General features: G+C 31.6%; 2 protein-coding genes across 2 annotated transcripts; one reads left to right on the forward strand and one right to left on the reverse strand.

Moving 5' to 3' along the window:
- The first annotated feature begins 2,323 nt into the window (after positions 1-2,323).
- LOC17876250 (transcription factor MYB34) lies at positions 2,324-3,567 on the forward strand. Its single transcript, XM_006281384.2, has 3 exons — positions 2,324-2,456; positions 2,556-2,685; positions 2,917-3,567. Exons 1-3 carry the CDS (start codon positions 2,324-2,326, stop codon positions 3,560-3,562), a joined length of 909 nt encoding a protein of 302 aa, XP_006281446.1. The 3' UTR covers positions 3,563-3,567.
- Positions 3,568-8,898: 5,331 nt separating this feature from the next.
- On the reverse strand, positions 8,899-12,656 carry LOC17876316 (agamous-like MADS-box protein AGL8). Its single transcript, XM_006280941.2, has 8 exons — positions 12,353-12,656; positions 11,325-11,403; positions 11,148-11,212; positions 10,542-10,641; positions 10,361-10,402; positions 10,201-10,242; positions 9,439-9,542; positions 8,899-9,303 (listed from the first exon to the last, which is right to left on the reverse strand). The coding sequence occupies exons 1-8, from the start codon at positions 12,535-12,537 to the stop codon at positions 9,192-9,194; spliced, it is 729 nt and encodes a 242-aa protein (XP_006281003.1). The 5' UTR covers positions 12,538-12,656; the 3' UTR covers positions 8,899-9,191.
- Positions 12,657-14,882: the final 2,226 nt, after the last annotated feature.

A 14,882-nucleotide genomic window follows, 5' to 3' on the forward strand; every position in this document is an offset into this window, starting at 1 on the left:
CTACCACCACTCTCGTTATTATTTTTTTTCTTTTCTTTTGGAGTGTCGCAAACATATATAGTCACTGGAATACTAAAGTTTATCATATCGGATGACAGACATAAGAATTAAAGGGAAACATTTCATGTATATCTTTTATAAGACTAGAATCTGCTGTGGCCTATACGATAAAGACATTGTTTTCGAATGTCATGTGTTAAAAATCATTGGCCCCCTGAGTAGAATTTTACACCGGCCTATTCGCTCACTTACGCCGTCCCCCCTCAGCTGAGAATTTTAAGGTTCCTATTTCTTAAGTTGTTGTTCGTACACAAATTTTAGGTAATGAATTTAAAGGTTACACCACACACTTCTGTTTCGTCGTCGGAATGTCCGGAAATTGATCAAAGAGGAATGATTAATTGATATACGCTTCAAAGCTAAGTGCTCAAACTTGTACGTAGTTTTAAAAGAATTACCTTATATACAGATCCTGATATTGATATATGAAGTGTGTCCACTTAATTATCATCTTCTTGTAATTAGTACTTTTTGTAGTATGCCACTTGAACGTAAGTTTTGAGCATTATGTAATTTATGTTGATGTAATGAAATAATGAATAATGATGCCCTTTTACATATACATTTCTTTTGGAAGGTGCGTTCGTCGTATTTTATCACTAGATATGTTTTATGTATACATACGAGATTTTGATTTGTTATCCGCCAGTTTGGTTGCGTATTTCTTCTGATAGACTGATATTAGAGTCTAGAGACGTGTTTAGTAAGATTAGAGACAGCAGTCTATGTCAACAATGAAGGAAGTATGTTATCATAGTCAGATATATTTCGATAAATTTTTTTTTTTTGCTAACTATATTTCGATAAATTAGATTCAGTATCAGATTACGGATCAATTTAAGGGTGTTAACTACCACCAAGAACGATATCATTTTCTGGCGCGGTAAAATGGGTAATATGTTAACAACAACCACAAAAATGATAATAGTTTTCATGAAAAATCACGATGGAAATGGATTTGAAATTTTATATATATATATAGTATTGAGAAATAATAGGTTTTCGTCATAAAACAATAGAATATGTGTCAAAAATATATTTAGACATAAGAAAATGGTATATATATTCATTACAGCTGAATATTAGATTCATGTGCCTCGCAATGGGTTGACACATCTTGTTGCATCGGGAGTCAGAAACGTCCAACAACGTCGCGTCAGGTCCTCATCGTTTACATATGTGCGTGATAACTTAAAAAAAACGAAAAACGCAAATCCAATATATAATGCTTTTGTACACTTTAGAGACATACATGTACATTAAGTTATGAGAGTTATCAAGGACACACTTATGAAAAAGGCTGTGCTCCTCAAAATCAAATCCTTTAATTTAGATACATATATGCTATAAAATATAAATGATAAATTTTAATATGTAATATCATAGTCATATATATAGACTCAATAGATGAACCTTGAGTGGTACCAAAAACCAATATGCAGTATGTTGAAAGAAGACAAATAGCAATATTTTAATGATAGTTGCCTTTTAGTTATATTGATTGAATGAATCAATTATTGTTCTAGGATGAACACTTTTCTTGACCACCGTATCTAACCCATCTCAATGTTCCTTGATTTCACAAGAAACAAACTAAAACGAACAAAGAGTATCAGAACAGTGTCATCACTCATCAGTCTACATTTCCGTGTGACCGCGAATTCTGACAGATGCTTGACTCTTCCAAGGAAAATATTACATGTGTCATTAGGAATAAATTAGAGAACGAGTAATCTCTACCATATATCCCTTCGTAATTTTTTTTTTTAAATACGTTACTTTTGACAGCAATCAATTTTTAATCATATACCAATATCTCCCTCTCTCTCTCTCGCTCTCGTAATTTTACTATATAAGAGCACCTCTGTAAACTGTGTGAGACAGAACTAGAAAAGAAAACATCGACCGTTCCTTGATTTCAAACTGGATATATAATGGTATCGCATTCACGTGTTCCTCGTCAAAAGAGTGTTTCAGTGAGTACAATCTTCAAGTGTCTTCTGGTTTTGATCAGACGCTCTATTCAGTTCTCTTAAGCCTTGTCTTTTTTTCTTTTTCTTTTCCTCTCTCTTTTCCTTGCTAATTTCACTTTAAAGATGCTCTAATAACGAGTCTTTCTTTTGAAAACATGGAGTTCTAATTATGATAATTTGTTAGCTCCACCTAGGATTATTTGACGGTAGTATTAATTAAACTAAACTAAAATCAAGAATCAAGAATCAAGAATCAAGAATCAAGAATCAAGAAGAAGAGAACTAGAAAGATGGTGAGGACACCATGTTGCAAAGAAGAAGGAATAAAGAAAGGGGCTTGGACTCCTGAGGAAGATCAAAAGCTTATTGCTTATCTTCAACTCCACGGTGAAGGTGGATGGCGTACTCTCCCTGAAAAAGCTGGTATTTATTTTATTTTTATTTTTTTAGTATCAAATGTTCCAATTATTAGCTATTAATTTATATATAGTATTGTAATGTGTGTACAATGTATATATATAGGACTGAAGAGATGCGGAAAGAGTTGTAGATTGAGATGGGCGAATTACTTAAGACCCGACATTAAGAGAGGAGAGTTTAGTCCCGAAGAAGACGATACCATCATCAAGCTTCATGCTCTTAAGGGTAACAAGTAAGAAAGAAGCGCAGCTTTTTATTTTCTTTAGTTTTCATCTTTGTTTTTTATTTTATTTATTTTGGATTAGGTAATCATTACTTTAATTATGTCTACATGTGTAATGTTGCATGAAGAAAGGTTACTGATTTTATTTTTATTTAAACGAATTTGGATTCCCACATTGATAACGAATGGTAAATAAGAGATAGTAGTACTTATATGTGGTGTTTGACTGTTACGTTGAAGGTGGGCTGCAATAGCGGCTAGTTTGGCGGGACGAACTGACAACGAAATAAAAAACTATTGGAACACAAATCTCAAGAAGCGTATAAAACAAAAGAAAGGCCTCGATCCCATTCCCATCACTCACAAATCGATCAATTCTTCAACCGGTCAAAACGCTATCGAACCAATAAACAACAATAAACCGGTACGTTCATCCGGTTCCGCAAGGCTTCTAAACCGCGTCGCAAGCAAATACGCAGCGGAGTTTAACCGGGATCTACTAACCGGACTCATCAGTGGAAACCGCACCGTCTTCGGGGATTCACAAAACCCCTCCGGCAAGATCGATCCTAGGGACTCAACATTGCTAAACAAAGTGGCGGAAACGTCGGTTTATATCAACAGTAGTACATTGTCCGACATCTCCGACAACTGTTTCAACGAGTTCTTAAGCAACGAAGAGATCTCCGACAACTGTTTCAACGAGTTCTTAAGCAACGAAAAGATCTCCGATGATTTCATGTATACGACAATCGATAATATCGAGTTTATGGAGGAGTTAAAGGGAATTTTAAGCGGTTCAGGCGCCGAAGTTGTTGAAAATTCGTCTGATGAGGTCAATGCAGCTGATGAAATGGAGTTCATTATTGGTTGTTGGAACGAATAAGAACACAATATTTGTACTTGTCTTTTGTCTGACGAATCAATCAGACTAGAATCAATCTCATGCATGCAAGTTTGTTTTTTTTTTTTTTTTTTTTTTCAAATTCTTGCCGTCAATTTGTTTTTTTTTTTTCTTTTCTTTCTTTAATAAAGATCTAGTGAATAAGAAAAAAAAAAAAGATCTAGTGATAGATCTGTTTATCGTCACGTGGACCAAATTGTATGATCTAGTTTGTAGTATTATAATGGATTAGGAATGAATTCTTTTGCTTAATTAATAATTAATTTACACGTATGAAGCTGTTTGTTAATAACAACTACGGGATTTAAAACATGAAAAAAGAAACGAATTGCCTTTACCAAAAAGAGAAAGAAAGAAACGAAGCGAATTTTGGGATAATCATGATTTTCAACCATGCAATATTTTAGTATATATTGACATATAGTATAGATATATAGCATTTTGACCTTATAATATAAACGGACTCGAATTGAGAGATCAACTAGTAAATTACGACCAAGCTGGTACACCTACGTAAGCGTAACTTACTACATCATCTCCAGATTGAGATTTTTTTTTTTTAAACTCAGGCACACTTCCATCATTACCCTTTTCATATGAGTTAAATTATGACCAACTTTTTTAGCTTCGCCGAGCTATTCCTTTTTGGTGATATAATTCGCATTTTATCAGAAAGAATAAACTATATTGGTAAAATGGTTTGGGCCATTCTTATTCATATCCATAATTCAAGTGTTGGAAAAAGCATAATTCTGTTGTTCCCTAAAAAGTGAATCCCTAATTTCTTATATAATAGTACTACTAGTATACATGTGACAAAGATATAACAATGTGAATTCACGTGAGTGCGTTTATCTTTACTAGTATTTTACAGTTATACTTCGGCACAAGTTGCACTCCTGCGAGACTATTTATGCCCATGCAATGCAAGTAGCATTTAACTTTTAATTCCGGCACAAGTTTAACTTTTTACCTTTTTTATTTTGTTTTTTAAGTAGCATTTATAACTTATCTTTAGGTTATGCAAGTAGGATTATTAATTTGTCTATTTTGTATAGAATTCTTCAATATTTTTTACATGCACATTCTACCTATTTTTTATAACAGCACCTTCACCTAATTTTATATAAGATAACTACAGAAACTTGTATGCACAATTGATATTTGATAACAAAGTTTTTTTTTTTTTAATTTGTACAACAATTTGATATTTAGCTAAAATTATGGGTTCTTAATTGAATTGTGAAGCTTATATCATCCATTAATCTCTGTCTTGATTCTCTCTTTAGTGATAAATGAAGATATTTTGGGATGCATGCATAAAGCATTGTGTATATGCACGCAAATAGATTTCTAATGAACCTCTTGTTTTATGAAGCTTTTAGCATCCACTCCGACCAAACTCCTCCATTCGTTTTTCGGAAGTTTATACTATTCTAAAGCCATATGGTTGAAATATGATATTCACTAATGCTAACCAATAGTCTCTCATTTGACAACTACGGACTGCCATGCTTTTTTAGTTATTATTGAAGTTTCCTCTAGTTTACATAAAATTTATACTCCAGTTGGTAATTAAAGATGGTTATAACAAAAAGCAAAGGTAGATATAAATCAATTTTTTCTTTAAAAAATTATATAACCATCTTTACACCTTCGCATACTAACACGATGGTAATATTTTTATTTAAAATGAAATAATTCCCTTTAACTAAAAAATAGCTCCTGTACAGTGTACACTATATATGTATATTGCTTTTTCAAATTCTACGTACCCAATTACTTCAATTTCTTATTAGCTTCATTATTAGCTTCATTATTAGTATAGAGATTACTCCCTCTGTTTCCTATTAATTATTTTTAGGGAAAACATTGTTTCAAAATATATATCTAATTTTTAAACTATAGATATACGTTATTAATTATTAATTAAGAATTAAAAATTTCAAGGAAAAAAAACTAAATACTTTTGGTTTAAGGTTACAGAACACTGTAAATCACAAAAAGTTATGCATTTGAATCAACTTATAAATGGTTACTTAATATGTGTAAAAAAATCTAAAAATAGATTAACTGGGAAGAAAAAGAGTATACATTATATTACCTCTGTTCCTAAAAAAAAAAAACCTCTGGGATTTCTTTTGTTCCATTACGTTTAATTTTCTGTACACTTTTGATTAATAATATTAAGAAATTGTAAACTTCCAGAAGTAATCATTGAGAATAACTAAACTGTTATTGGTTTATAATGAAAACAATAACTTTTTAGTGAAACAAATTAATAATGTGTTTGAATTTGAGTGTGAAAAGTGAAACCCTTTAAACATTAGCTTTTAAGAAATACAATGAAATGTTATAAATATGACTTATTTGCCAACTAAATAGTTACAGCCCATGAATAGAACGTGTTCAATATTTTAAAATTATAGTTTATAACTGTCGTACATGTATGGTTTCATTGGACGACTAACGTCTTTATCAAAAAAAAAAAAAAAAAAAAAAAATTGGACTAACGTTAGATTTTGCTGGATTTTTTATTTTTAAAAAAATTAGAAAAGTCCGTGAGTGGATTCTTCGAACAGTATTGGTTTAATCAGTTAAGTTAAATTAAAATGTCCTTGAGTATAGTAATTTAATTAGAACGTGCTGGTTATATATTAAACTTATATAGAAGCCTGATCTGTGTCATTGGGAGTTTCTAGAAGAATTTGGGTAGAATTTGCCATTTGGAGATATCGCATATATATCGATGATGACTGATGGTGCAGAGTAACAAAATTTTGGAAATATATAATTCTGTACATGTTTTTTGTTTTTTAATAAATAATCACATAAAACCATTAAACACGAATTCGTGATTTGGAAATCCAATTTATATATGGGAAAGAAGACTTGACCTTACTTAGTCGTGATTGTGGTATGTGATTAGTTGAAAACACAACTCTAGAGTAGAACACGAATTCAGTATCCTGAAATTTAAGAGCAGTCGGATATTGGTGTAGATTTGCCACCAACTGGAACATGTTTTAAATCCTTGATGAATGTATCGATGTCACCATTCGGATCTCTTATGCCGTAAGACAATGGAAACTTCTTCTTCCAACATAACCGATCTCTTCCGAGCGCACCACTGCTCCACAAAAAACAGTTCCTTGAGACTGCAGCCATCTTTACATCTTTCTTCATCATAGTTTAAGTACCTCTTGTGTAGGTATTTACATCCGCGTTTGAGGTTGCGGTTTGGTTATTCTCTGGTCCACATGTTTGCATCTTAAAATCCGGTTTACATTCACATCTCGGCCTTTGTTTTTTTTTGTCATCTCAATATTACTATATATACAAGTACCCTGATTCGTTGAAAACCAATAATTAAATAACCAGGATTCTGAGGATCTTTGGTGTTACTTGAGTAGTACGAAAAGTAAACATCTGTTTCTGCAAGTGTCTCGCTGTTGAGTGTAAGCAGCTGCAGATCTCCGTCATCGCCTAAACATAGCCTGAATCTTCCTTTTCTCTGTTCTGCGAGATAAAAAAATATTAGGAAAAAAAAAGAAAAATTCTTTTGTCGCTAAAACTATTAGGAAAATTCTTTTATTACGTTTGCGTTTTCATATTTTCATTAGATATATCTGTAATATTAAACACAAACTTTAATCAGTCACACCAGTTAAACAATAATTGAGGTCACAATGGAGGTCTGTGAGATCTTACTAGTATATCTTGCGATGGTATGCAATAAAGACTTACCTGAGTAGGTAACAAAGTGTCGGTGGGATTAGCTAGTGTTTGTGCTTGCAGAAGAAGAATAAGATGGATTATTTAACAAGAAAGAATGAAACCATATGGAGAGAATGAAACCATCCTTTGGTTGGATCTTGCGTAACCCGAAAGCGAAGTCACCGGAAAGGGAACGCCATGAACTGGAGAGTTGTTGGGACACGGAAGCAGGTGAGAGATCCTCCGAAAGGAACAGAGCCGTTTATGATGTTCTGAGACAATCCAACAAGTGTTTTTAGTTGCAGGACAAGAACAAGTTGTAGTATCAAACAAGAGATAAACCGCATTTTGCTTGACCAAACATCTACGTACCGGTTAAATTTGTGTCCGTGAGTGTGTATATAACTATATATAGAAGGTTTAATGTTGAATTGTTCGTTATAACTAAACGTCTAAGAAACGTTAAGAAGACGAGTCTAGACTTTTTGTTCTTTCACTGAGTCAAACAGTCAACAAACCAGATTTTGGAAGAGTGAACAGAGTCTTCTCTGGCGACAAAAAATAAAAAAGAACAGAGTCTTCTCCTCCATACATTAATTAAGTCGTGAACATGTGTTATACAACATGATAGCCTACAACATTATATAAATTTTGGTGAACGCAAGTTATCATTTATCAACATTCTTTATTGGACTCACCAAATATAAATTTTTACATGTTGGTGAAACAACATATATAATAGTATAATTTTTAATCGTAAAATCAAAACATAAAAATAAGTTGAAATAACAATCAATATCTTTCAGTACTAAAAATGGGAAATCTATGTTATTAATGACCCCATTTAGTAGTCAACCATCGAAATATATATATATATTTTTAATTTCGATTTATTTAGGGTTTCTTAAAGTTGAAGAAAATCTATATGGAAAATTACATGATTTAAATAGGTGCACTGAACAATTTTATAAAAATCTTTCTAAATATAGCATCTGTTGATCAAACGATGAAAGATTGTAGTGAAAAAAAGAAAGATAAAGACTTTTTTTCGCTATGCATTCACGAAAATAAAAATTTAAACGTTTCGTCCATCCACAATCACACCATTTATTTTGTCGGTACATAATTCTATTCAACCAGTGATCCTCAATTTTGATTATTTGACCAATTGACTCTGTAACGTACTCAGGACTTTCACAAATATTCACTTTTTGTTAAAATTAATATAGTTTTTGAGCATATACATATACCAGCATATATAGAATCTCGTTCTTTGTTGGCTTACACACTTAACAATCTATACATAGAAGTAGTTTGTACATGCATAAACACTATTATATATATATATACCGTATTAGATTGTTTAGCAAATTTTGAATAACTATCATATTCGTACAAACTTTTTCTAATATTTCGAAAGTCACAATAATCATTTGTGCCATGCGGTACCTTACTGCGACAACTTTAAAGCGCAACATAATGGGCACATTTACAATAAGAGTAAAATTGAGAAATTCGAATATGAGATTTTCATAAAAGCGTTAAACATAGTGAGCACATTTACAAAATGATAGAATATTGATAAATTGCGTTCACCACAATAAAAGAAAAAGAGTTACATCATTCATGAGAAATCATTTACCAAGATATAAATCTTTGTGATCTTAAGAAAACGCAGTCGATCGAATCTAATGATCATATAGCTAATACGTACGTAGGTCTTGACATTGGAATTTCCATCATACATATAAAACATGATTAGCTAATTAAAACATATATCAGTATTAATAATGAGTATTAAGGTCACCAAAAAACTGCTGATATATGTTATGAAAATATTAAACATTAATTATATAGTATCATGTATAATTATAGATAGAGAGATATGATAATTCTACTCATTCGTGGTGGTAGGGCGTAACATCCAAGCCGGAAGAAGAGAGTTTGGTTCTGTCAACGACGGTGCACTGCCGTTCTCTCCCTCAACTCTCTCCACAAAGTCATCTCTGTCCATTTAATAGTAAATTCATCAGAACTTCATACAAACATATATGTTTAAATTATATGCACAGTACTGCACAATTAATCAACCTGGAAAAATCTATAGTTTGGGATATTACTGATAGATCAGAGAAAGAGACCTGGAGGAGCTTAAGCAGTATTGGGGCAGAAGAACTGAACAAGAGTTGGAGCATTGGTTTAATTGTCCTTCTTGCTGATCCGTTTTCTTCTCCCTCTCCTTAATCTATATATACTCATTGTTTTGCCATTAGTTAGTAATATTACATTAGTCCTAAATCTACACTTGCATGAGTTGTATATATGTTTTGTTTTAGATTTTACTATATAATATACAATATTTTATTAGTCAAATTTTCTTTTTAAAGTTTTCTTTATACTACCATTAGAAAATTAATCACTTTAAATTTTACGGGCAAATGTTATATAAGCATCTGATTGATATAGATAACTAATTTAATCAGCTAGTTAGCTACATAGAAAATAACAACTGATCGTCCTATTAATTAACTCCGAACAATGAATGATAACTATTTCTAATGCTAACCCCATTCGTTTAGAGTACATCTATATACACTACGTTATATAATTCACTACTAATATAGAAATATATATACTCATTGGTCTATTACATTTTATTTATATAATACTGATATAAATTTTTGTAAAATTCTATATGTAGTAAATAGAGACACACATATGTATATACACACATATTCTCATATTATTATGGTATAGCTAGTAATAAAATATTGTTAAACATATATAATTTTCTTAATTAAAAAATTGGTGAGATGACATACTGAAGTTATAAATTACAGTATTTCATTTCACAACTTTCAACTCATTTATTACCAGTTAATTCAAATTAGAGTCGTACCAACCTTTTTGAGAAGCGAATTGTTATGATCTTGCAAAGCCTTATCCTAATTAATAAAATTAAACAAGTAAGTAATTTCTGAAAGAAAAAAAACACTGTGGAACAATAGTTTTTGCAATAAATAGGTTGCTCATATATATATGCAGACGAAAAGTTGACATTACCTTCTTCTGAAGCGCAGATATGGATTCGAACATTGCTTGGTTCTGCGATTAATTAGCCAATGTTTTAATAAAACAACATGTATATATTTCAAACTTGATGAGTTCCATTGCAAAACTCAAAATTTCTATCTACAGCTTTCATTACGTAGGTAGATTATAAGTATCAACGTTCCTCTTTTACCTTTCTTGACCTAATGCTCTTGATAGCAGCATCGAGCTGATGCTCCAAGCTTTGAAGCTCCTTTAAGCTCAACGAATCGAGATCTTCCCCCATGAAATTCCTGCACATTTTCCTTTTGAGACTACTGTTTTTACAAGAAAATTGTACGTGCATGCTTGTTTTGCTAAGGACATGCAACCTTGTACAAGTACAACAATATTGCTACCTTCCCTACCTTGAGATACCAAGCCGTAGCTAGTATTTATGATAAAATTTCCTTAAATAAATTGAACTTTACGGAGGAGTCAATATTCAAATCGCAATTTTCCAATAATTACCATATACTAACCATAAGTAATGAGAAATTGCGTATGCATCTCTTATTTAGTTATGTGTTATGTTACTTATGTATTAGAATATTTTAACAGTAATGACTACGTACGGTAAGCGGTAGGATACGTCAGAAGATTATGTTTAAACCCAAAATTTTGTTAAGTTGGGACAAGTATTGTAAATATACTTTTACTTTAAATTTGATAAGCACACAATATATATATATATATATTTGACATTATGCACTATAAGGTTATATGGTACGATACAGGTATCTAATGTATGTATATATACCTTTTGTTCTTCTCAAGTACCTCAACTCTTGCCTTGAGCTTAGCATGTTCTAGAACCCAGTTTTCCTACAACATTGGTATATGATGATAAACACTAGTTACTACAACAAAGATACATAATTAAGTAGGACTCATGAACATAAACAGCTAAACTAAAGAGACATATGGGTAAACTTACACTCTGCGAAACTTCTCGGCCAACAAGTTGTTTGTCTGAGTATAAATAGCGATCATAGCGTTCAAGTATCCTTTCCATGCTAGAATTCAGAAAAAGTCAACATTTAATTATAATTTGATAAATCATTATAATTTCACATGTTACAATAATGTGTAACAATTGTTGCAAAGTGCCAGCCAAAAGTTTACCTCGTTTAGTATACCGACAAAGGATAGCTAAAAATAAGCATATAACACAAAAATGTATATAAAACCTGGTTTTGGTGAGTCCAGAAACATCACAGAAAACATACGTACAAATTCAATTTAAAGATTCGAATTTCCCTCCTGACTCGGTTACCAAAGCAAAATGGTTTGATCATTATATATAAAAAAATCTCTATATATATGATCGTACAAAGAAACAATGTATACACTTACACAAAATGCATTTATATCAGTACGAACTTAGAAATATGTTTAACGTTATGTTATTGTCCACTGGATTATAGCACATCCTTGTAAATGCTTTATTTCACCGTTTCAAATCAATCTTTCTTTCAAATATATGCTAAGACTAATAAGTATTTAGTATACATGTTATATACATCTGCGTACGTGTCTGTGTGCACGTGGTTCCATACATCAAAAGAGGCAATCAAATCGTGAGTCGGTGTACTAAGTTTCATAATTTTATGCTATTTTTAATTGGATAGAGAAAATAAAAATAAAACATAAACAGCTTCTTTTTTCATGCGTCCGTACGTAAAATCCCAAAAAAAAAAACCCTAATTTCTCGAGCCACTTCTTAGGGAACAAACAAATCTACAGTAGATATGAAAGACCAAGCTAGATACAAGATTTGGATTTAGTTCCAAGGCTGTCGACGATCGAGATCGAGACGTACGAATGAAAAAAAATAAAAAAAAATAATAATAATAACAATAACAAAATCTGGCTAAATATCGAAAAAAATGATAGGATATGATCGATGTGATATATAATTTATAATAATTTAGAGAGAAGAAAAAAGGAAAAAGGAAAAATTACCAAGAGTCGGTGGAATATTCGAAGAGTTTGCCTTTGGAAGAGAAGACGATGAGAGCAACCTCAGCATCGCAGAGAACAGAGATCTCATGAGCTTTCTTGAGCAAACCAGACCTTCTCTTGGAGAAAGTAACTTGCCTATTAATCTTGTTCTCTATCCTCTTCAGCTGAACCCTACCCCTCCCCATCTCTCTCTTTCTCTTTCTATCTCTCAAACACCCTCTCCTCTCAAAGAACAAGAAAGAGAAACGACAACCCTGAAATGACCAAAGTATATATCTCTCTCTCTATCTTTCTTTCTTATGTCTCTCTGGGTATCTTTTGTGTTGAATGTGATAATAGCTAATTTTATTTTATTTTATTTCTTTTATTTTTCTTCTTTTCTCATGTGTGGGACTTTTTTTGTTGGGTTTCGCGTGAGTCCACAGTGACGTAAGTGGTGTGGTATATAAATACGCTCTGTGACGTGAATACATACATTAGACGACGATTGGTATTTGAGGAAAAAAAATAAAGAAATTAAAAAGCCAAAACATAGAGTGGGAAGAGACCAGAGTGGGGGATAAAGTTTAAGGGCTGTTTGGGAAATAAACTGTTTGATGTGTTGTCGACCTCTCATTGGTTCTTTTATTTTTTTTTATAACTCGTTCGTTCGTTCGTTAGTTTTGTGCCTCCATTTAGCTTACATTATTTGTCCGTACCGTACGGACAACCTTGTTTTTAAGGTTGAGAAGAACACAGACCAAGAAGAACTCAATGTTGGTATTAAAGGAGTATTACTATTACAAAAAAATAAAAAACATATATATATATATATATATATATATAGGGTTCAGAATCAGAATGCAAATTGTATTTGGGGGAGATGAATTTATTTTTGCATGGAGAAAAAACACATTTAATTTATTGAAGGATGAGTTTCTGACTTCCTTAAACGCAAACACGGAGAAACATTGATAGGATTTTGAAAGTATATTTATGTTTGATAAACTTAAAGTTAGACATAAGAATTTTTTTAACATATAATATATACACACACGTAAAAATCAGGCGGAAGTTTTTAATGTTTGCAAATTGCAATCAAAGTGATAAACCTACGCAAACTAAAAGAAATATATAAGCTAGAGGCAATAATATTCAGCTGCTGATGAACCAACAAAACTTGCATATAATAGACGGAGCTCATTCAAGAGATCGGCTTGCGATGCATACATTACATTGTTGACATTGACAAAAGAAAAAAAGAAGAGAAGAAAATAATAATTCAGTTGATAATTATAATTTCTCTTTTGACCAAAAAGAGTAGCCTATTTATGGGAAGAGAATCTCAAACGTATGATACTCTCAATGTAGGAAAAGTCTCCTAAGGCTAATATATATATTTACCATTTTCTTTTACTCCTTTAAATAACAAGCCAAGGTACGTGTATCAATTGTTTAGAACTATTGGAATTGGGTAGATGGCTTTTTCAAAATTCAATGTAAGGGTTTTCTTAAAGATCCTTCAATGCTTTACTGGTAATGTACTATATTGTAGTCAATGTAAGAACATTAATACTGCTGTTATATCTTAAGATAATTAATACTACCTCTCTTTTCCCTGACAATTAATAACTCTATATTAATACTAGTGTGTTGTAGGATTAATTAAACACTAAACACTAAACCCTAAAGCTATTCTAATTTTATGACCAAATAATTTCGTCCGAATTAAGGTTCAACTTTTTTGAGTGGTTATTGAATATGGTACGTGTTCCGATAGGATATTAACATAACAACATTCATGTCGGGTCCCATGACTATTATAGGTCTGCCCTCTGTGTGATTTCGATACACACACTACTACACTAACATATATTGCCATATTGGTCTGAAAAGTGATATCTATTTTAAGATTTGGTAACTGATCCAATGAATTGTTAACTGATACCCAGTATTACCTAGTTTTGTACATTAACACACAAAAACTAAAAAAAGATTGAATATCAAAAATATTCATCGAAGTTCAGTTGAGTTACAGAATCGAAAATAATACTTGGTGTGGTTCCGATACAAACTATATATATATATATATATATATATATATATATATATATATTATTACTCTCTAGCTATTGTTATTGTTACTCACTTACTGTTCCTATCAGAACTGTGTGACTGTGGCTGAAGGGCTTGTCTTTCCTCCTCTACCCGAGGCTTTCTTTCTACTTCTTTTGTACTTCATGTTGGTCTTGTAAAAATAAAGTTTCTATTTCAAAATAAATAAAATAAAAAAACTTAACAGAAACAATGACACGCTTTAATAAAGAAAATTATTGTACTTTTTAAAGTTTGAAAGCTGTGATAAATTGTGGTATACAATCCTAAATCTAGATTTTTTTATTTTATTTCAACATATCTTATAATGATTTGTTTTCCTTCTTCTTCTTCTCTAGTTTAATGGTTTCAGTTGCTCAGCTGCTTCATGTACTAAAGAAAGCATTTTAACTACAACAAAAAAAAGTTGTCAATTGTACGTCTCTTGAGAAGCAAA

The sequence above is a fragment of the Capsella rubella genome, unplaced genomic scaffold (genome assembly GCF_000375325.1).
Source record: "Capsella rubella cultivar Monte Gargano unplaced genomic scaffold, Caprub1_0 scaffold_8, whole genome shotgun sequence".
In the NCBI taxonomy this organism is placed as follows: Eukaryota; Viridiplantae; Streptophyta; class Magnoliopsida; order Brassicales; family Brassicaceae; genus Capsella; species Capsella rubella.